This window comes from Rhinolophus sinicus, linkage group LG03, assembly GCF_036562045.2.
Source record: "Rhinolophus sinicus isolate RSC01 linkage group LG03, ASM3656204v1, whole genome shotgun sequence".
In the NCBI taxonomy this organism is placed as follows: domain Eukaryota; kingdom Metazoa; phylum Chordata; class Mammalia; order Chiroptera; family Rhinolophidae; genus Rhinolophus; species Rhinolophus sinicus.
In genome coordinates this window covers 40,584,199-40,607,105 of record NC_133753.1, presented here as the reverse complement: position 1 = coordinate 40,607,105, position 22,907 = coordinate 40,584,199, and the positions used below count along the sequence as shown (strand labels likewise).

At 42.4% G+C, this 22,907-nt stretch overlaps 1 protein-coding gene across 2 annotated transcripts in view; it reads right to left on the bottom strand.

Moving 5' to 3' along the window:
• The window catches only part of NID2 (nidogen 2), a 60,806-nt gene extending 40,619 nt beyond the window's left edge, over window positions 1–20,187 (bottom strand). Inside the window, exons 1-4 of one of the 2 annotated variants that reach the window (XM_019725695.2) lie at window positions 19,848–20,187; window positions 18,877–19,185; window positions 10,342–10,574; window positions 4,655–5,403 (exon numbers count right to left, since the gene is read on the bottom strand). In XM_019725695.2, the coding sequence (XP_019581254.2) occupies window positions 4,655–5,403; window positions 10,342–10,574; window positions 18,877–19,185; window positions 19,848–20,075 (1,519 nt within the window). In that variant the 5' untranslated portion in view covers window positions 20,076–20,187. The remainder of the gene's footprint in view (window positions 1–4,654; window positions 5,404–10,341; window positions 10,575–18,876; window positions 19,186–19,847) is intronic. The other variant, XM_019725694.2, reaches the window with a different exon arrangement.
• Between the last annotated feature and the right edge of the window lie 2,720 nt (window positions 20,188–22,907).

Here is a 22,907-nt window from a genome sequence, read left to right as displayed (position 1 = left end):
CAACTGTACAAACAGTTAACCAAGTTTACTACTTGGAAGTGCTGAAAAGGCTGCGTGAAAACATTAGACGAAAATGACCTGCACTTTTCACCAACAATTCATGGCTCTTGCATCACAGACAATGCACCAGCTCACACGGCACTGTCTGTGAGGAAGTTCTTAACCAGTAAACAAATAACTGTATTGGAACACCCTCCCTACTCACCTGATCTGGCTCCCAATGACTTCTTTCTTTACCCGAAAATAAAGGAAATAATGAAAGGAAGACATTTTGATGACATTCAGGACATCAAGTGTAATATGACGACAGCTCTGATGGCCATTCCAGAAAAAGAGTTCCAAAATTGCTGGTGTCGGTGCATAGCTTCCCAAGGGGAGTACTTCGCAGGTGACCGTAGTGATATTCAGCAATGAGGTATGCAGCACTTCTTCTAGCATGAGTTCGTGAACTTAATTGTTAGACCTTGTACAGCCACTGTCATGATACCAACAGGCTCTCCCATGCAAGTCTTCACAGGTATGGGGACTCTCCTGTTCTCAACCCTAGAGTTACACCCAGAGAGGGGCTTTCCTGCCTGGAAGGCTGGATTGGGCAGCAGAGCTCCAATTCATTCTAGGAGAGAAATTGCATGAGCAACACATTCCTGCAGCCTTTCTCAAGGCCAAAATTAGAGTTGGACTAGAAGCCACAGGGAAATCCTGTTCACAACTGGGCTCTCCCAGTATAACTGCCATCTAAGGGAAGCAAGAGGGTCCCCGTAATGGAGCATAAATGCCCTGAGGTTTCTGCGAGCCAGGTGTCCCTTCCCCTTTCTCATTCATCATGCAGACTGAGGTTAGATTGAGCTCCTCACAGTAATATAGGGAAGGGGCATGAGGACCAGTTTTACAGAAGAAGGAACTAGGAGGCTGGATTCCAAGCCTGCCACCTACATGCTACCAGACACAGAGCTCAGGCAGACGTTAATCAATCACATAGAACAGACCATCCGAAGCCTACTGAGCAAAAAGATTCCATTGTAATGGCCATTCCCATGATTAAACCTATTACAAAATAGGCATAGGCTGTATCTTACAAAAGTTAAAGGTAAACCTGCACCTAGTCTTCTTGTACCTTGCAGAAGTTCCTCGAACAAGATATTGTCCATGGAAACAAGAAACACATATAAACCCTACCCCGACAGGGAGGAGGAGATCCCTCTTCCACTAACAATTAGAGATTGCCATTCTGTCTGTGGAGTGGCCTTTCTTTTCCTACTTACTGTCTGCTAAATAAACTTTTACTTTAAACTCTTTATTGGCTCATGTTTGAATTCTTTCCTATGTGAAGCCAAGAACCGCTTGGCCCAGGGCTTGAGTCCCCACTCCGGCTGATCCGCCCCACCAGCATCAACAGCACCACCTCAGCAAGTTTAAGAATATCTAAGACCCTGTAGGTCACCCTCGTTTCTGCTCCCCAGATACAGGCATTCCCTATTCTGGTCAGTTGTAGCCCTCAATGGCAGCTCCTCTCTCACGTCCACCCCCCTCAACTGACTCACACACACTCTCTCGTTCTCCATTTCCACCTCTGTTACCCCTTTGTCCAGAATAGTTCCCCACTTTTTCCCTCTCTAAATTCAGATTCGGATCTCAAGGCCTGACTCAAGCCCCTCCTCCCTCACGACAAATTCCCTGACTTGATACACATGGATTTGCTCTTCGCTGTGTTACCTGACAGCTTATTTCCTTGTCGTCTTCATCTACCTGTTACTTAGACAAGTCACACAGTCTTTCCAGGCCTCAGTTTCTTCCTCTGTAAAATGGGAAGAGTAATAGTATCTACCTCACAGGGCAATTCTGAGGGCTGTGATAGCACAATTTACAGCCAAGTTCCTTCTTAGAGTCCCTGTGGGCTCTCAATAAATGCCAATGAGAATTCCCACTGGTGCCTTGGTCAGATATGGCACATGGAGGGTACTCAGGTACCTTTCTGATTAAACAACAAGCTACTGGAGCTCCCTGGAGAAACAAGACACCTCAGACAGGAGACGCTTGCACGACCATTTTATTGCTGGTTCTGTGGTCTATAAAAACAGAACAAAGCAAATCATATACTTGAGGCTAGAACTAGAGTGTGATTGGGACATTCCTGCCGGGTATAGACATCATCTGAAAAGAATCTAGATTTCTCAACAAAAGAGTCCTTAAGGGAAAAAATTAAAATAAAAAGAGAAGGGAACGATATCTGGGGAGACTTTAAATCTTAACTTAATTTCTTGTTTTAGCAAGATGACTACTACAAAGCTTAAACGAGAAACTAAAATTCATTGGGTAAGGTATTTCCTATGCCCAACTGTAATGCTCACAACTACTTAATGAGGTCTACATTTCCTCTTTTTTAGAGTTGAGAGAAATGATGGGCAAACCGAGCACATCGTCTTGACCCAAACCACAAAGCGGAGCTGGAAATCAAGCTCAAGTCGAACTAACACCCAAATCCATGTTCCTTCACTCCATCAGTGGGAAAGGCCAGGCAGCGTGAGCTATGGCTGGGCAGTTAGTAGGCAATGCTCCGTGTCTCTGCCACCCCTACCCACCAGCTTTCCCAGGGAACGTCCACTTTTGCCTGATAAATCTCTAAGACCTCAATGTTTCCTTTGAAAAAAAACAAAAGTTCACTGACCAAAACCAAAATATCCAACAACTGCAGGATCCTATACTTCCGTCTTCCTAAAGCATGAGGTGACAATACAGGCCCACCTATGTTCCCTCTCTGCTTTCAAGTTTTAAAGGTTTCCCTTTCTGCTCTCTAACATGGTGGTTGCTGATCTTTTGCTCCAAGGTTCACAAACTTCAAGTTGGATTTTTTCTCTAAATGTCTCAGTGTGTTAACCAGCTTTTTCATAAGCATGTTACCATTTTCAAAATGTCAGTAGTAGACATCCCCCAGCATCTGATAAATATCACAGTTCATGCCCCAGAAGGATTATGGCTGCTGCCTCTGTTCTCTGTGGCCAGTTCCCTAACCTCCACTGTTACTCCCGTGATCCCAACCTCTCACAGCTCAAAGCAGGGGGTGTAGCCCCTTCCTCTTCACTCTTCCATAAATCACTCCATTGGTCTGCTTTTTAATATTCCAACCTCTTCCCAGGGCAGGAAATCAAAAATAAAAACACCATTTAGGAATACATCTTTACCTCAAAAGTCCTCTGCGAAAAATCTTTGATACTTGACTTTAAACTTTCTTTAGATATACAGAACTTATGCTGAAAAGTCAGGAGGTTGTCAGAAGGGTCTGAAGGTTCTGAAGCCTTCCAATAAAATTCACATCTTCAACTTGACAGAAACATGGCCCTTAGGTACAAATTAAGGCACAACTATTTAACAAGCCCATTCCTTATTCTCTAACCATCCCCCACACCATTCCCACTGCTATATATTTTCTGTAATTAGTTAACAGCAGCCACTATTTACTAAGCACAAACTAGTTCAGACACTAATCTAAAAACATTTAATCCTCTCAACAAATTTAGGAGAAATCAGAGGCTTGGGGGTTATATAAGTTGCCTCATGTCACCCAGCAAGGAGCATGGCAGCCAGGATTCAAACCTAAGTCTGACACCCACGCTCTCACTGTAATCATTACACAACATCACTTTAGTCACAAAATAGTTTCTTTCCTCCTGAAATGAGCCCTTCTTCAAGCAATTTCGATACCACAACCGAAGAACCCAGAAGGCCCTCTTTGCTAGGTCAACATGTTTTTACTGCAAAAGGGATGGGAAACAGAAAAGGTAGGAAAAAAGAAAAAAAAAAAGCAGGTCTTGAAGAATGACTTCACCTCTGACCTCTTTCCTCCTATTAGAGGTTAGATGAACAGTCCCTGGCATAAATGAAATGAATCTGTAGTCAGTTTTCCATTCATGTGTGGACATCCCTGACTGGGAAGAAAGAACTGACATGACAAGACTCAACTAGGAAGAGAAGGTGACATGGGCTCCGTGTTTGTATTAATTAACCACTGCCTCTTCTCAGCATTTCTCTCCTGGCCCCTCACCCTAGTCAGTGAGTCATGAAATGAGGACAAGTCTCCTGGGAGGTGAATACCACAGCTGCACAGCCATGAACCAGAAATGAAAAGACACAGGTGGTTAGCAATTTTGTTTCCCCATGGGTCTCCTCTCCCACACACCACCAAGTAGCTCTAACCAAGGAAGCGCAAGAGTTGTCCCGTAACAGAGTAAGAAACTGGAATGTTCATCTGAGCCAGCATGACCAGCCACTTAAAACTAAAGCCTTCCGCCCTTCATCACTGTAATGTGTATGAAGCCTCAGAATGTTTTACCTTTGCTGAACTTTCAAACTGAAATACTTCATTACACTTGAGAGCGGAGCTGGCACGAGCAACCCAGTTCTTCCCTGCTCGCTTCATGAGGCCCATGTTTTAAAAAAACATTATTCATGGTCAAGAGATTCCAAACAGAATTTGCCTGCCAAGATGTATTTGGCAAAAGAAAGATACTCTATCTCCTGAAACATGGATTTAAAAATCAGTTCCAATCTTCTTTTTGCTAAACTTTTCACGTACTCACATGAGAGAAAAATCATGACTTTATATAAAACCAGCATTTTTTACACAGAATCTTAGAGTTCAGTTTTCTAACAAACTTACCCTCAGCGTTGGATCTGATGTCGTCTTCTACCCCTACCACGTGTCTCTCGTGATCCCATGGTGGAGTGTGACCTGGCACAGGGTAATGGGGTAGAACTACCTCTCGTTCGGGGTGGGCTGGAGGGCCATCCCTTTCTGAAGGCAGTGCCCCGCCATCTGGATAAGGCTGCATGTTTCTGTTTTCAAGGTAGGGAGGTGGGGTTTCCCGGGAAGAATAAAGTGAATCTCCTTCTGTCTCTGATGCAGCCAGGTCTCTGGTCCCTGGCTGTTCAGAAGATTCCACTTGGTCTCTTATATGAGGGACATCTATCTCCCCCACAGGCCTCCTCTCTTTGATTTGAGGGTCCACAGTGGCAGATTCTGTTTCAGGGTAGAATGGCAAATAGCTAGGTGTTGAATGTGGCAAAGGGGAGGCCAGGTGGTTATGTGAAGGAGTGACACCAACTCCGAAAGGCCTTGAATCAGCTTTTGAGGGGAAGGAAACATCGATATTGCTGTGGCCATTCGACACCAACTCTGTTTTACTCAGGGGGTATTCAACTTCCTCCTCATTCTCATCGTAATAATCCAAATCGTCCTCAGTGTAGTCACTTTCCAGGGCTGCAGCATGGCTGAAGGAATGTTCCAGCGGAGCTGAAGAGCGGTCTTTGGAAAGGTCTCTTCCAACTGTTGCTGGCCTGACATTGTCCAATGGTGAGGTGCTGCCAATATGAAAAGCCCACACTCCAGGAATCCCCAGGTTGCTGTGTCTAAATAAAAAGGAACATTCCATTATAACAAAAATGTCCATTCACCACCTTCCTACAAAGGTAAGCAATTTATTTTAAAACTGAAAAACTATTAAGATCAGATTTACTGGTATAGAAAACCATATAAAATGAGACTTCCATGGTAACTAAAAGGATAATACTGGAATTTTGATGTAAACTACCTCTTATTTAACATTCAATTCCAAAGGCTGTGTTTCACAGAATGCTAGATCATCAAGTTATATGCTCTACAATCCACATGTTTTATCTAAAATTTAGCTGTTTGAAAATAAATAGGGAATGCAGGAATATTTTATCCTTCCTTTACTCTTAACACAATCAAAAAGACATATGCTTAAAAATTTTTGCCAAACATTTAAATAATAACTACTACATGCTTTTGAGAGTTAGTTATGTGCCAAGTGCAAAGTTGGGGCAGTGACCATGCCCAATTTGACAGAGGAGAAACTAGGTTTTGAGGGGCTAATCTTAAAGTCACATAACTAATGCTTGACAGAGCTTGGACTAAAACTCACCACCAACATCAAAGCCTATACTGTATACTTGGGATTCACATTATTAGAAAATAATAATTATTTTATATGTTATATTATTTTATGTCAGAAAACCAATCACTGTAATCAATCAGTATCTGAATTATAGTAACTCAACAGAATGTTAAAGACATTTCATTGTTTAGTCACATGCATTAATCAATTAACGAATTCACAGTGAATGAATGTTGAGTCAATATAAAAAAAATTAAAGAAATATAAATGTGCCAGTCTGAAAAGTGTTGAGCAAATGCAGAACAAAGTTAAGGAGAAAATAAGAAAGTAGTTTAATCAAAACAACACAGATCATAGGGGAGAGATGTTCAGAAACATCTGGAGACCAAAAGTCCACTCGGTTTTCCACTGGAAAAGAACATGGACTCTATTCAGTCTTCCAAACATCCCAACGATCCATTATTCTAGAGCCACTGATACATTCTGAAGAGAACAACTACATATAAGATTTCTAAAAAATAGGAAAAACTTGAATAAACAAGGGTCTGGCTAGCTTGAATACACCAGTTTGTGTATTTCTCTGGTGTATGTACAAAATACCAGGCTCAGAGTCTCTGATGCTAGGGGATTTCCTCAGAAGTCAGTCAATGAGGAATAAAAGTCAATGACAAGTTAGAAATAAGTAAGAAATTCATTGAATCATATAAGGACAAGAGACCGTCACTCAATTGGGTAGATGCTCATAGTATTCATATGGATTTCTATAGCAATAATACATTTCAATACAATTCCAAGGATGTTCCTTCCTCCTTCTCTCAATCTCACCGTGTGTGTGTGTGTGTGTGTGTGTGTGTGTGTGTGTATGTTGCTGTTATTGCTGCTGCTGCTGCTGTTGCTGTAATTAACTTAGGGAAACAGGAATCTAGAACGCAAAACTGTGATCCTTTGTGTAATATGCTATATATGCTTGGTTAAGTTCAGAGAATTAATGTTGATGTTTCTTGACAAGCAAATAAGGAACGCTAAAGCAGATAAGAGAAGAATCCTGAAGATCTGAAGATACTGAGTTTATTATCACATCAGAGGTGTTGCAGCTGTGAAATTTCTTCTTGATGTTAAAAACAGAAAACTATAAAAGCTTCAAAGACTAGGAAAATACAAATTATGGCAGATAAAAGCAAAGTAAAATAACCTTCTAATTAAATGTAAATCACTATCCTGGCTTTTGTCATTGTATATGATGGGAAAGTAACTAATTTGAGTTTATTCTAAAATCCAAGGTCATTTGGAAAGCTTAGTGATAGAAAGAACTTAATTTATTTCCTAGAAAGAAAAACAAGACTACAAAATGGGATGACAGTGTCTTCCTTCCTGAGATGTCAGGAAGATTAAGTTAGAAAATTACATCAAATGCTTAGCATGGGGCACTGCACATAATAAGTAGTAACTACTATCTTACAGGATATATAAAAATAAGTCTCAAAAATGCAAATGTGTACATTCATACTTAAATTTGCAGAAGAGTTATGACAAGCACACTATGAATTATATAATTTATGACCTTTGAGCTTATAATGATGAGACAAGTTTGAGAAAGACAAAGATTCCACTGACAACAAATTGACTTTATTCTTTAGCGATATATACTGAAGTATTTAGAGTGAACGGCATGATGTGTGCGACGTACTTTAAAATACTTAAGCAAAAAAAGAAAAAATGATGAATATGGCAAAATGTCAACAATTTAGACATCTAGATGCATTTGGGTATTCATCTAGCTATTCCCTCCACTTTTCTGCATATTTTTGAAAACTTAAATAATAAAAAAGTAAAATAGAAGATCAAATTGAAGAACATTTCTGTAATTTGGAGGTAGAGAAGGCCTTTTGAAGAATACTACCAAGACCTAAAATCATAAAGGAAAAGACCATTAACTATGACAACCCTCAACTTAACAAGTTCTAGATCATTAATAACTTCAAAGATGAACAACTGGATAAAAATTTTCACAGCATATGAGAGGACTGATATCTTTACTATATTTTTTCTTATTTATAAGAGTTCTTTGTAAATACCCCAACAGAAAATAGCAAAGGATATGGACAGACACATCACACACACAAAAAAGAAAGATAAATGGCTATTAAACACATGAAGAAGTATTCAGTTTTACTAGTAATCAAAGGAATTAGGGTGAAAAGACAAACATTTTACACCTACCAGATGCATGAATAGTAAAAAGAATAGAAGCTTTTAGGGAGCAGACACTGTCAATCACAGCTCTACATTATTGGTGAGGATATAAGTTGGTGTAATGTTTCTAAAGGGAAATGTGTTACTATATATCAGAATGTTAAACTGCATATATCTTTTCTTACCCATTCTACTTTTAAGAGAAATGAGAATCTGAGCAACGTGGATTATGCAGTTTACTGCAACAATATTTATAAAAGGAAAAACCAGAAACAAGTTAAATGTTCATCAAGAAGTTATTGTCTTAATAATAGAGGATCCATATATTGCTATGTTTTACAGCCTTAAAATGATAATATAAACAGATATTGTACTGAAAGAGGGTCTAAGACAGTGATAAATGGGAAAATGCCACATGTATAGCAAAAGAACCATTTTGGTTTTTTAGAATTTTTCACATATACCTAAAATTCTGGAAGGACTGTTAACACTGGTTAGCAGTGATAACAGGTAATTTTTACTTTTATTTCACATTATTCTGCATTGTTTGTATTTTATTTTATTTTTTACAGTAAGTATGGGTTACAATTAAAGAAAAATCCCTCTGTTAGTCATAACTATTCTTCTCTGGTCAAGTTAACTCAGGTTTCTGGGAAGCATCAAAGATAAAAATGAGGGAAGGTATGGAGGGAAGTAAATGGAAGTGTGTGTGTGTGTGTGTGTGTGTGTGTGTTATGTTTTTAGGGGTCTTTATGGCTGTGATGGGATAGCACAACTTCTTTTCCCACAGCTTTTTAGCGCCTACTGCCTCCTGCACCCTGTGTATGTGTTAGCACTTATTCTAACACTCTGGAATTGTTGCTTTATTTCATCTGTCTACTAGAAGACAAGTTGCTAGTGTGCAGGGTCGGTGCCTTAGCCACCTTTGCCTATCAAGTGCTTGGCCCTTTGTGAGCTCTCAAGAATATCTGAGGAGCAGAGACCCTGTGGGCTCCAGGGTAGATGAGGCAGGTGGAACCCAGGGAGAGAAAGCAAGCAGCTAAGTTTTCTCTAGAGTCGAGTCTCAAAGGCAGCCTAGATGGAGACCTAAAGATGACCAACATGAGTCCTAAGAATGGGAAAGAAGACCAGGGTTCAGCATAAAATAAGTAGTTCAGAGCCCCAGATTTGTGCTTGACTTTCGGCTTTGCCACTTAAGAGCAGATTATAGCAACTTCACTTCCCTAAGCTCATTTATAAAATTGAGAAAAGAGTCGACTTTACCTCCTAGGATTCCTGTGAGTTTTAATGAAGACAGCTTCTGGAATGTGTTTCTCATAACGTTTGGCAAATCGTAAGCTCTCAATACATGTCAGCTCTGAGTAACCATATTTGGTTGTGGGGCCCTCTCTCCAGTAGCTGAGCAGAGCAGATGCCATGCAAATGTGTAAGGAATATCCAGGAATAATGTAATGAAACTCAGAGGCAGTGAAGGGAGGATAAGTAGCCAAGGTGTTCTGTCTGGCTTCTAGACCAGTACTCAGAAATTCAGAAAGGACTAAAAGCAAAAATATGTTTTAAAGCCCTGAAATTAATCAACATCAACAGATGCTAACCCCTATACTGGTGTGATGTGGGCTGACAAAAAGTGAAAGGGCTTATTATTGCGCTCGCAAAGTAAACCACTGATGGGACCGAGGAACGCGCTCAGTCCTGGTGATCTCGTGGAAAACCAATCAGTATGATTTCAGATAATGAAGCCACAGACAAATCCTGAGACTTCTAAAAATCTACCAATCTCTTTGTTTCCCTAATTACATTACTCTTGACTTAACTTTTAACATGTATCTGTCTAAAAGACTAAATCACAACATCCCCTGTGAAATAATTAACCTGGAAAAACCTTAATCGGGGCTGTCATATTTCTGGGTATTTTTATGTGTTTCCAAGAGCAATGTTTTCCATAGCAAGTCTCAGTGGCTCTGCAAACACACACACACACACACACACACACACACACACACACACACACTTCTGTTTCAGGTATCTACAGCTAATAGATCAAGAAAAACAAAGGACCTTTTATATTTTGGTGAACTTGCTCCTCTCAGGGTCTAATCCAGTTCTGGTTTTGACTTGATGCCTTGCTTAGAAACCACCAAGGTATCATATAATGGTCTTATGGCCACTCAAGTTTGGGTAGCTTCTAAGGGTCCTTACATTCCAACAGGAAAGAACTTAACCCTATGGCACTTACTGGTAGAGATTTTTCACAGACTGTTCAGTGCTAGTCAAGCTGAAATATGGTCCCTCTCTTTTCAGGTCATCGGCCTCCCCTCGGCAGAAGCCCACCCGGGCTGGAAGCTCGAGCTGGACATTGTAGGACTCTTTGGGGCGGGTTCCAAAGAACTGGAGGCCATTGGCAGGATAAAGAAAGAGGGCGTAGGTATCAGACTCATCAGATGCCAAAACTGCCTGAAAAGTATTCAGCTGTGAAGAAAAAAAAAGGAAATATTCTTAATAAAACAAACAAGAAAAAAGACCAGAATGCCAGAACGCAAGCAAAGCATCATAAAGTACAAAGGAATCTCCGCCTTCTTAGGGTTTCTCCAAATTGTTTTTATACATAATATTCGCTTCCTCTTCGAATTGCAATATAATTTTATAAGTATATTATTATTATTTTCTTTTTTTTACCAATTTAGATTAATAATTGAAATGTGTATAGGTAAAAAAACAACAACAAAACATGGGTTAAGAAAATAATATCTTTTAAGATTTCAAACATCTCTCATCCAAACCTCTTTTGGAACTGAGAGCAAATAGCAAATGTAACTTGTACAAATGGAATTTGCAAACCCATAAACTGCTAACCAGGCAAAATGAGGTGAATGGTAACTAGAAACACCCACAAAGGTGTCATGGAGGGCAGAAGTAAATCTACAGGGAATCCCAAAACACCCCAGTGGGGCAGCACTACTGTTCTCACAGCCTCACTCTCTTTTCTATCTATCTTTTCACACCAACACCAGAGTTATCCTACCCTCATTTCAAAATGAGGAAACAGAGATACAGGGACTAATGGACCTGCCTAAGGTGAGGTAGCTAGTTCGGGCTGGCAGGCCACCCAGCTCAAGTCCATACCCCGCACCACTAGGCCATCCTGACTATTCCTGAGCATGCCATTTGAGGTGATGTGTAACCTGCCCCAAAGTTCTCTTCCCAAGTTCAGATTGGGTGCATCTCCATCAGACTATTTAATATTCCTCATTTGTCCCGTGTACTCTGATGCTTCCATACTTTTACTCAAGTCTCCCCGGGCCTGGAAACCCTCCTAACCTTCTTGTGCTGCCCCGCCGGGGTGTTTTGGGATTCCCTGTAGATTTACTTTTGCCCTCCATGACACCTTTGTGGGTGTTTCTAGTTACCATTCACCTCATTTTGCCTGGTTAGCAGTTTATGTGTTTGCAAATTCCATTCGTCAATTCATTTCTATGTTCATTCAAACAGCCAAGTGTCCACTGAGCACCAGACATGCTTGGTCCTGAAGAAGCAAAGGACGAGACTCTGCCTCACAGCTTAGGAGAGGGAAACAGCCACAGCTGCAATTCTAGCAGAGTTATTGAAGGAGGGAGTAGAGGCCACTGAGCAGGGTATGTACCCAAGACCTCGGGTTGGGTGGGGAGGCATCCCAGAGGCAGCATGGGAAGACTAATAAACACAGCAGGAGCCAAAGCAGCCCAGAAAGAGAGACCAGGAGCTGAATTAGCCATGAAGTCCACACCCAGGTCCTTACAGAATCATTCCTTAAAGTTCAGTTTCTCTCAGATTTTCAAAGAAAACTTTTTGCCTTCATGTACATCCAGCTATTTCCCGCCTCTCCCAGAATGAGAATACCTCTCTCACTAAATACCTCTCCTTTTACAAGTTAGCAGGGAACTGGGGAGATATTTACAAAAACCACTGCTTCCTAAATAATGTGACTGACAAAAAGTATTTACTAGTAGGTAGTATTTGTCTCCCCATTTTGCTAGACAGATAAAATTAGGCTCAGAGACCAGAATATCACAGTTTACTACATAAAGCAGCCAACAAGAGGAACATGGCCTGTATTTTGATCTGTCCTGGGCCCTTCCCCATATGGTGCTCAAACTCTTTCCTAATGTCAATTCTTCCTTTCAATGTTTAATTTCAAAGTATAGTTGTGAGGTTTTGCTTATAGGACAAAGAAACTCAGATGTAAAATGCTTTTCAAGAAAAAACAAAACACTACAACCTTTCTTTTAGTCTCTAACATAGAAAAGGTCACCTTGCTTGGCTTTGCTCCTTGCTTTTCTTTCTTTAAGTTCACAAACTTAAAGTTAAGGAGTGTGTGTGTGGGGGAGAGGGAACGGGGGGGTGTGTGTGTGCTAGTATATTTATTGTTGTAGTTGTTGACTGTTTCATCAGCAAAGCTTGACTTTTCCAAAAACAAAAGGAAAGGGATGTTTTCTAGAATTTCTCAAAGCTGGGAAGCCAGAACTTCTGCCAAATGTAAACAAAGGCTGTTCTGCCTCATGTCTATATGTAATACAGAGGGTGCCAAAAAAAATGTGTACACATTTTAAGAAAGGAAAAAACTGTATTAAAATTGTAATACTCAATATATACCAATAACAAAAGATGAATACAAGTCACATTTGACTTCTGCAATTACAAGAGGTGCTCAAAGTGGTTACCATCAGCATAATTTTAATCGTTCTTTTCCTTTCTTAAAATGTGTATACTTTTTTTGGCACCCTCTGGATATACTACATCATCAATTAATGTTGATTCAATAACATCAGAGTTTTACTTTAGTCAGAATAAATAAAGTTCAACTAGGGAAAGAAAAGTACTCAAGGAAGGAGAAAGAAACTGTTTCAAAAAGCTAAGCTTTCAAAGCTCCTGGCATTGATTGTCCACAATAAATGTGAGATAGGAAAGAAATCCTGGTTCTAAGTTTAGAGAAATTCTATGAGATAAGGAGGGCCTATAGATTGTGAAGGAATTGAAGGGGATGGGGGAGGACAGCAGGGGGAAAGTAAACAGAGCTGTGAAGGGAAGAGTCTGGCTTTTATGGTGGTGTCTGGGTATTTAGCACTTAGTTTTATTCTTTCAGTTAGTCAGTCAACAAATTCATTTCAGTGAAAATATATTCAATGTCTTTTACAAGCCATCCCTGAGACAAGCACTTATTACAGGTGGCAAGCATTTAATCTACTTGTCTCCACTGAGACTGACAAATAGAAGAAGAATTTTAAATAGAATTTAGGATCCCACAGTGCACACCAAAAGACTCTGGCTGTTTAAAAACCACCCACACACCAAATGATCACTTTTAAAGTTCTCTTTCAGTTCCACAAAATTCAACAACTAATTGTTAAAGAGTTCCCTTCATGAAGTCCTGAAGGGCTGCTCCTTCTCCCAAAGCACTCCTTTACTGACTTCCAGACTGGAAAGGTCTTCACATTCCTAGAGACAAGCCTTTGCAAGAAATCTACATGCACTGTCTGAAGGGAAAACGTCACATGGGCTGCCAAACCCCACAAAGGGGTCATCAGTTCCCAAATCTCCCAGAGAGGAGACAGGGGGCCTCCATGGAAGGAGGAGCAGCACAGAGAGGATCAGGGTCAGTGGCTGCCAAGCTTCAAGGTATCCGCCATCCTGTTATCAGAAAGAGAGAAAAGCCAGAACCCTCAGCAGACCAGGCAGAAGGAGGTATAGGGCATCGCCAGTCAATGCTGACCCGACACTTGGCAGAGTAAAGCTGACGGGTATAAAACATGCCCATCAGAATTCCTAATTTTTTTCAATTCATTTAATTAATTTCAGTCATCTAGCAAAAATTCAGAACCTTGCCATCCCTATCCCAAAGGGATATGCCTATGGTGGCTTACAAAAATCACAATGAAAATTAATCAGTAGGGTGACTCCTAAAGGGTCGCAAAGTTCTCTTTTTTATCTTGCTTAGGGTCACATGCTCTCTGCAGTTGTCGTATCGCTGACTTCTGGCCTCCAGTGTTTGGTGTCAATACTAACCTCCATTCCTTAGTATAATTCTCCGTCTCCTGTTACCTGTATGACAGTCACATACATGACTTTCCCTTGTTCATTTTCTGTCCTAAATCCTATAGATCCCGCCAAACAATCAAAGATAAATGCTTAGTGCTATCACATCCCTAATGTTATATGCTTTCAGACACTTAACCTTTAGCAAAACTTCAGCCTTTCTTTAACGAATTTCCTTTTCTGTCTTTATTCTCTATGTCTTCATAGCTATGTCTCAGACTCGGGTTAAACTCTTTCAGATAGACTGCAAACCTCCTCTCTTCTGGGCATCAGCTCCAGAAGTCAAAAAGTTATAACAAAGTCCTGCTTTTACCTCTCACTCTCCCTCTGTGGATCCAATGCCCTCCGTCAATGACTATCATCCTTTGAAATGAGTCCACGTGACTCAATCTCTACATTGAGGTCGCCAATGGCCAACATCCTGCTCATCTTATGTTACTACCCCACAAATCCTGTCATCCATTTTTCCAGCCTCAGTTCTCCCAGCCTTCTCCCAGGATACTACCTAGCTCAGAACAATCTCTCCTGCTGCCTCATTCTCAAGATCCATTCTTTCAGCTCTTTCAGTCCAACTTAAAATCCAGGTCAAGAAAACATTCTCCCATAGATCTGTGTATCCCAGTTCTCTATAACCCCCATCCCTCAAACAATAACAAAACAACACTCCTGCCCCCCCCCCCCAAAAAAAAACACAGCTAAGGTCATCACTGGTCCTCTTTATGTCTCCTGTCAATAAGTTCTTTGAAGGTCAATACCGTGATTTCGTTGCTCCATGAAGTACGTTCTTTGCTCCGTGAAATTCAAGGAGTCCCAGAATAACAGAGTTGATAAACACTATTTGTTCATACTATTTTAGATGTGGTTACATCTTGACATTCCTGCAATATCAGCTACAACATCCTGTCACACCCATGAATATCCAAGGGCAACAAGTGAAATTGTTTTAAATGGTAAAGATGCCATTCCTCTGATGTCTTCAAATTTCCATTAACTTTGCAACATAAGGTTAGTATGTCCAGTTTTAAGAAAGCCATGTACAACTCACACAGTCCTTCAAGCAAGGTAGAGTATTGTTTGCCAAAATCTACCTCCAAAGAACTATTAAAACAAGAAGTCAAGTCACAGAGCTCTTCAAAGTAATCAGAAGAAGCTTCAACATGGGTAATTGAAAAAACATACTCTCTCCAAACAGAATCCTCATCTCCTTTGTCAATGAAACAAATTCTGAAGCCAGCTTAGCATATGGCAATATCTGAAGATTGATTTTAATTGGAAAAATAAAAGAGAGATGGAATCTACAAATCTTTCCGCATTCCCCACCCAAAAAAGCCCAGATGGAAATTGCAATTCAGAAAACCTTGTATTTAAAGAGTCCTTATGTAAAGGACTTGAATCACAGCAGCCTTATAAGATAAAGAAGTAAAAGAACCAGAACCTGGTCTCATCAAGCCAACAAAGGTGAACACAGATTGGCCATGCCAACTAGGTGTAAGGGACTACAATGGCTACCTAAAAATGTCACTTTAGTTAATTATCACAACAATCCTGTAAGTTAGGCAATGCTACGTCATTTTACAGGTGAGAAAACTAAGACTGAGTCATTGCTTCCAAAATCACTGGGTAACCTTTCATAAACACTTTTTCTTTCAAAAATGTTTTTATCTTTGTTATTATTGTCTTCACAGCCAACCTGAAAGTTGGGTAAGAGATACATTATTCCCAAGCTACAGATGAAATTGAAAAAAATAATTAACAAAGTCACCTTGTCTATATTGTAATTTTTGGTTTCAAATAAGCCCTGACAAAATTGGGACTTAAAGCTATAGCGTGATTTCATCACCCCAGAGCTTCTGTGCAACTGCTCATCTCCCCTATTCATCTCACTCAATTGAATTTTCTTTTATCTGTTGAAAAAGTAAGACAGATACAGCTGATTCTCTCCAGAGTATTAGAATACTAATTTAGAAGTAATGAGACCTCAATAGTATTCTTGGAAGCAGATTTCATTCCAGATTCATTCTTCCTTTGAATGAAATATGGTCCCAAGGACTCTTATGGTACTAAGATGACATCAAGACAATAAAATTCCAGTCTTATATATTGGAAGTCTTTGGAAAAAGCACAACTATTGTTGTGTCTACCTTCATCACTTGTGCCAAGGGGATGGGTCTTGTGTGAAAAGTCTTGGTAAAAGCAACAACAACCAAAAAAATAGTACGTATCAGGAAATCTGTGTTCTTAACCTGTCTTTGCCTCACTTAGAGCAGAATTCTGGATAATAGCATTAACTTCTACTTGCCATTATTTATGAAATGCAAACAAAAAGTCTTGTACTTATCTTATAGGATTGTTGTGGGAAGACAGTATGATAAAATATTGTTATCAGAATTAAAAGGATAGCTTGAATAAACAACCTGAATTGTAAGTGTCTAAGCAGTCGATCTTTTCTTTTATGCCCTCACCTTCTCAATACAGAGCTCAGAAAGAGCTCTTTTACCAAAAAAAAAAAAAGAAAGAAAAATCAATCCCCTGCTTAAAATTCTTCGAAGTCCGCCCAATGCAAAAGAACCAAGTCCAAACTCCCAGCACAGCATGATCTGGCCCCACCCCATGGCCTTTCCAGCCTCCTGTCTCACCATCCTTCCTCTTCAGTAATAATATACCTCATGTAATGTCCCAGACACATTCTACTTTACATCACATGGGTGATATATCAACTCAGATTCAAAGCTACTTCCTCACTGAAACCTTCCCAGATCACGTCCCCTAACCAGGGAGGGTTAGAGTTAGTCTCCTTAAATCAAGATGCTACTATCTTTATCATATTGAACAAATAATCAATGTCTTTCCTAAACTATGAGATCCTTCGAAGTAAAGAATATGTACTTTCATCGTGTCTATATCAGTCCTGACATACAGCAAGTGTGCAAAAACGGTTTGTTGGATGAATAAATTTCAACTATGTTTAAATGTAAATTATCCCTATATGAATATGCCATATATAAGATACATGTTTTTAAAACAGGCTGGAAGAAAATACAAAGTATTAGCAGTGGTGACCTCTGGTTGGTGAAATAATAAATAATGTTTATTTTATTATTTTAAAATAAACCTAAACTTTTTTTATTATAGATGTGTTATACTTAATTGTAAGTGTTTTTTAAATTTATAAACAAAAATGAATGAATGCAACATAATGATGGGGCCTTACTTTATTCAACCTTTTGCAACCCTCCACCTAGCTCAGTGCGCCCTGCACAAAGAAGGTGTTCAATATATTTGTTTGAATTGAATATATCCTGTTGAATTGGATAATTAAAATATCAAATCATATATTTAAACAAATTATTCAATAAACAAAACTAGATATTGCCTGACAAAAAAAAAATGAATGGCAAGAAATCATAAATTCAAACACTTTTTATTTCTAGATCTTCTTTGCTTAGTACCCCCTTCAGGAATTATTTCTCTTACAGAGCACAAAACAAGAATGACCACCATCTTGAACTGCTCAGTGAGAATGGACAAGCTACTTAATCTCTCAGGGAGGAGATGTGCCAGCTTTCTGTAGCGAAGAAACACTTTGATGAATTCAAATAGAGATAAATTTTAAGAGTTTCATTCCTTGGAGTATGACACTTTAGATTCAGGTCTAATTTCATGTGAGGAAGACCTTACTTACTCTAGGAATGACGCAGTCCACCATTTGCCAAGCCACCCTGACCCCCATGTAATGTCCATTTGGAGTACTTTAAATGTTGCTGCCAAGCCTGAAGACTGGAAGCTTGGGTTGTTTAACTTTCTCAGGTAGAGACTATAAAACAAATGGAGAACAGTCTCCTATAAACTAGGGGCCATGTAACCTGGTACATGGAGGGCAAGTTGCAAAGTGACCAAGAACCTTATAAAAAGTGCATCCTCTTGGGCCCCCCAATTCCACATCCTGGAATGTCAACTAAGGACATGCATAAAGATCTAGTTTAAAAAAAAAAAGTGCTTCACAAAATTATTTATAATGAAAAACTGGAAATAACCTTAATGACCACTGGGCACAGTGGTAAATACACTGGATAAAATATTATGCAGACCTTATAAATGATGCTGTAGAAGTGGATTTACTGACATTGAAACATATTCACAATATACTATATAGTGGGGGGAAAGTAGGCTACAAAACAGTATGTGCAGTGTGAACCCATCATTGTTAATAGACAGTGACAGATAAATATAGATATTGATAGGGAAAAATCCTCTGGAAGTACACAGGAAAATGTTTAACAGTGGTTATGTTTGAATGATAGGAAAATGGGTGGTTTTTCTTTTTTAAATTGCCTGTATTTGCTTATGTTTTTCTTTCAACAAACATATAATTAGAAATAATTCTTGTATATTTAGAGGTGATTCTAAAAATAAACAACCAAACAGTAAAGCACCTTGTGTTCTGAGGGCCTTCCCCATCTGCACTGGGGCCCTCTTATCCCCTAAGCACTTTTCCTTGCTAGAAGTGACCACCTCTCAGGTCCTCAGTGGAAGCCTGGAGATTTCACTTCCAAGCCACTTTAGCCCTAGTGTCACCAAAGGATACATCAGGTTCAGCGCCAGGGCAGATTCAAAAACCTCCAAGCCATTCCCTGGGTTCCAGCCTAGACTACAAGCCTATCTCTCAATTGGCTCAGCAGCCAAGCATCCCTTTGTCACTTACCTGTCCCGAGGGCGGCATCCCGCGGGTGGCCTCCTGGTAGGCGCCCACCTGCTCCCAGGTGGCCAAGAAGGCGTGGGTAGGGGTGAAGTGCGCTGCTCCGCGCGGGAAGGCTGCGCGCACATAGTGGGCGGCCAGGCCCAACACCTCCGGAGAAGTGTCCTCGCGGTACAGGATTCGGCCCCTGCCCTCGCTCGTGTCGATGTCGGCCAGAAAGGGAGCAATGGCCGGGAAGTCCGTGGGGAAACCATCGTCCACATACTGGGTCTCTCTGGGGAAGTCCTGGGTGGAGATGATGCCGTTGGTGCCCACCTGGGAGAAGAACGGGACAAAAGGGGGACAAATGGTCACTTCGCTGCAGGAAGCCAAGGGCGGCTACCACAGGTCCAGACCTGCGCGACCACCCTGCTCCGCACGAAGGGAAGGGAACCGCCCCAGGCATGAAGCTCCCGCTTCCCCATCAGCAGGGAGCCCGATTCCGAGTTCACGGCGACCAGCGCAACTTCAGCCACTGTCCCACCCTCCACTCCTAACCTACAGCGCGATACAATAGGTCCAGGAGCCCCCAAACTAGTTCTTATATCTTCTCACTTCCCGCACAACCCTGGAGAAAATCTTAGGGTCCGAGGAGGGAGCATCTCAGCTCTGCAGATGTGCACAGTCTTCTAGCTGTCCTAACTGGAAACCCCACTGGCCGCCCGAGTATCCCCACCGACATTTCTGCCTCAGACACTTCTGTGGCTGCGAACAGTTCTTGCTCTCTCCCTCGAGGTAAGGAAAAGCAGCGGGTCCTTGCAGCAGCATCGCTGCAAAGCCAGGTCCCACTCCAGGGGCGCTACGGGACAGCCAGGCGTGCGGATCGTTTCCTTCCCTCAGAAGACACGGGCTCGGTGAGAACCACACACTACATGGACCCCTGGGAAGAAGCTGCTAGAAATCTGCCGAATCCCGCACCCAGAGGAGGCCGAACTTACGTAGAGGTAGCTGAACTGGGCTTCGTAGAAGCGCAGGGGACTCGCCAACTTTACGGCGGCTGAGCTTTCGTCGTCGCCTTCCTGCAGGAGCTGGTCCCCCCGCGACTGCCCGTAGGGGAAGAGGTCTACTGGGTGCAGCGCCGCGGCCCTGGACAGCTGCAGCAGCAGCAGCAACGACAGCGGAGGCGACAGCAGCGCCTGCCGCCCAGCCGCCCGGTCCCCCCGCATGCTCGCTTAGCCCCTCAACTGCTCAGCAGCACAGCGCGTCCCGGCCCTGCCAGCCAGCCCACTAGCGGCGCCGCGCCAGTCTCCAACCTGGATCACCGCGGGCGCCCGGGTGGGGCGGGGCTCCCGGCCCTCCCCAGCACGTTAACTGGCTGCGGCCCTCGGCCAGGGACCAATCACGGACTCTGAGAAAGTTCGACAGAGGCCCCCACATCTGGTTCTCGTTAAATGTTTTCTAAGGCAGCAGTGACGGAAACGGCCCCGCTTTTACCCCTGGCGAGGTAAAAGCCCCCGGCCGGGGCTGCCCGAGCTGCTCCTTCTCCTCCGCCTCCTCTCCCCGAGACTTCCCGGGGTCACTCCCGCCCTCCTGTCGGGGCTGCCCCGCGTTCCCCGCGAGCCCCGCCCCCGGGACCGAATGGCCCGCCAGGTCCGAAGGCAGCGTCGCTACGGGAGATGACCTCAGCGCTAACGGGGCCAAGCTGCCAGGGCGGAGTTGTACGGTTTGCGCCCTGCCCTGGGGTCCTGGGAGCCCCTGGTCCTCGAGGCCAGCCCTCGGGCCGAAAAGCAAAGGGACATTGTCGCACCCTCACCCTCTTCAACCTCTTTGCTCCACCCAGAGACGCCCAGCCGAGAAGTGCGTCTTTGTAGGAAGCCGAGGGGCTGACTCCTACGTCCCCCTCCGGGAGGACTGGGCCACCCGGCCAAAATGCTCACCAGTCCGAGTCGAAAGCGCTGTTTACCTTCCCCGGGGAAAACCGCACCCGGGAAGAACATGAAAAGCGACAGTGTGTGATCGGCTCCGTTTGGGGCATGCGATGAGGCATCCCTTTTGGGCACTAAGCAGAAATGAGCGAGGCACCATGGTGGTGGTGGTGGCGGGGGGGACGACCCTGGGTTCTCTCCCCACTGCCTACAGGCTTCGGATCTGCCTTTGCCGGCGGACACAGAGGTGGAACCTGAGCCGCTCCGCGGGACTGGAAACCGCACAAACCAGCTGCGCGGGTATGGGGGAACCCCATCCACCCTAAATATTCCTTCTGCGAAGCAGGAGCCGGACAAGATTTTATTACCACTTTTGTTATCAACAGTTGACGTTTTCCGGATAGTCTGTTTTCTCTCTCCAGCCCCCCCATGGGGTCCTTGGTAGCAAAGGTATTTAAAAAGAAGGAAAAAAGCAAACCCTTAGAATTGCCTCCAGGGACGCTCAAAAGATAGATTTCGCTTTGCGGGTGTTTATTCCAGTTGTACAAATCCCCTTGGGTCCAGAGGGCCAAACCCTGAAAACTTTGACGATATCAGTTTATGAGACTCACAGAATCAATACAAAATGGAAAATTGGCCAAAGCCGTTTGCTTCCTCAGACTGTGGTGGGTTATGTATTTGGTGTTACAAAATGTATTTCAGCTTGCACATGTATGTTCTTATTTCTTTGGGGGATAGGTATTTTCATTATATTGAGGAAATGAAGGCCCAAAGACATGAGGTGACTTGACTTGCCCATGGTCACCTAAGTTACTCCTTAATATGAAATCCTTCACTGGTTCTCCAGCTTTTCCAACTCTCTCAACATCATCATCATCATAGCTAACAGTTCTTTGCTTGGGACCGTGTTTCCTTGAAAATAAGACCTAACTGGAAAAATAAGCTCTAGCATGATTTTTCAGGATGACATCCCCTGAACATAAGCCTTAATGCGTCTTTTGGAGCAAAAATTAATATAAGACTCGGTCTTACTTTTAGGGAAACATGATAATAAGCTATAAGTTAGGGGGTCAGGCAGACCCTAAGATGGCCCCCAATAATCCCCATTTCCTGGTGTTCCTTGCTCTGTTTTAGCCCCTCCCCTGGAGTGTGGGCTGGCCTTGTGACATCTAATGCATACAATGTGGCAACAGTGCTAAGTCACTTCAATGATTAGGCTACATCTGTCTTGCTAGCAGATTCTCTCTCACTGGCTTTAATGAAGGAAGCTGTTATGTTGAGAAGGTCAGCATGGCAAGGAACTGAGGCAGCCCCTGGCCAACAGCCAGCAAGGCACTATATTCTGCCAACAACCATGTAAGCAAGCTTGGAAGTGGCTCCTTCCTCAGTCATGTCTTGAGATGACACCTTAGCTCTGGCTGACACTTTGCAACTTTGTGCGAGACCCTGATGCTGAGGACCCCGCTAAGCAGGACATAGGTTCCAGAACCACAGAAACTGCAAGAATTTAATGTGTATTGTTTCCAGCTGTTATGGTTTGGGGTAACTTGTTAACGCAGCAATAGCTAAGTAATGCAGCAATATAGCTAAATAATACAGCCCGACATGATGCTAAGATAACTAAGACTGAGAGAGGGGGAAAAAGTCAGTTATTGTTACATGGCTGGTACCAGAGCTGGGATATAAAGTCAGTTCTGTCTGATTTCTAAACCTCTGCTCTTAAAGCATGAAATCATATTGCCACAAGGCTCCTTGCGAGGTAGTTCTAGCCTACCTCTCTAAGTTCAGCTCAGGCCATAGCCCCCCTTTCAGCTGAGACTTTAGTTCTCAATTGCAACCTCCTATTTTATGGTTTGGAGCATCCTCACATGCTAGTCCTTCTACTATGATGCTTTTCCCAACCAATCACATCTAGCCAACACTCACTCATCCTTCAAGACTTGAATCAAAATCCTTCAGGAAGCTTTTCTGGAAATCACAGTTTGATTTAGAAACCCCTTCTCATGTGTCCACGTGCTTTGTGCTGGCCATTATATTTCTAGAATCCCTGATTGTCACATGTCCCCCTCACCACCTCCAACACACTTTGAGGGCATGGACTTTGTTTTATTCACAGCCTGCCGCAGTGCCTGA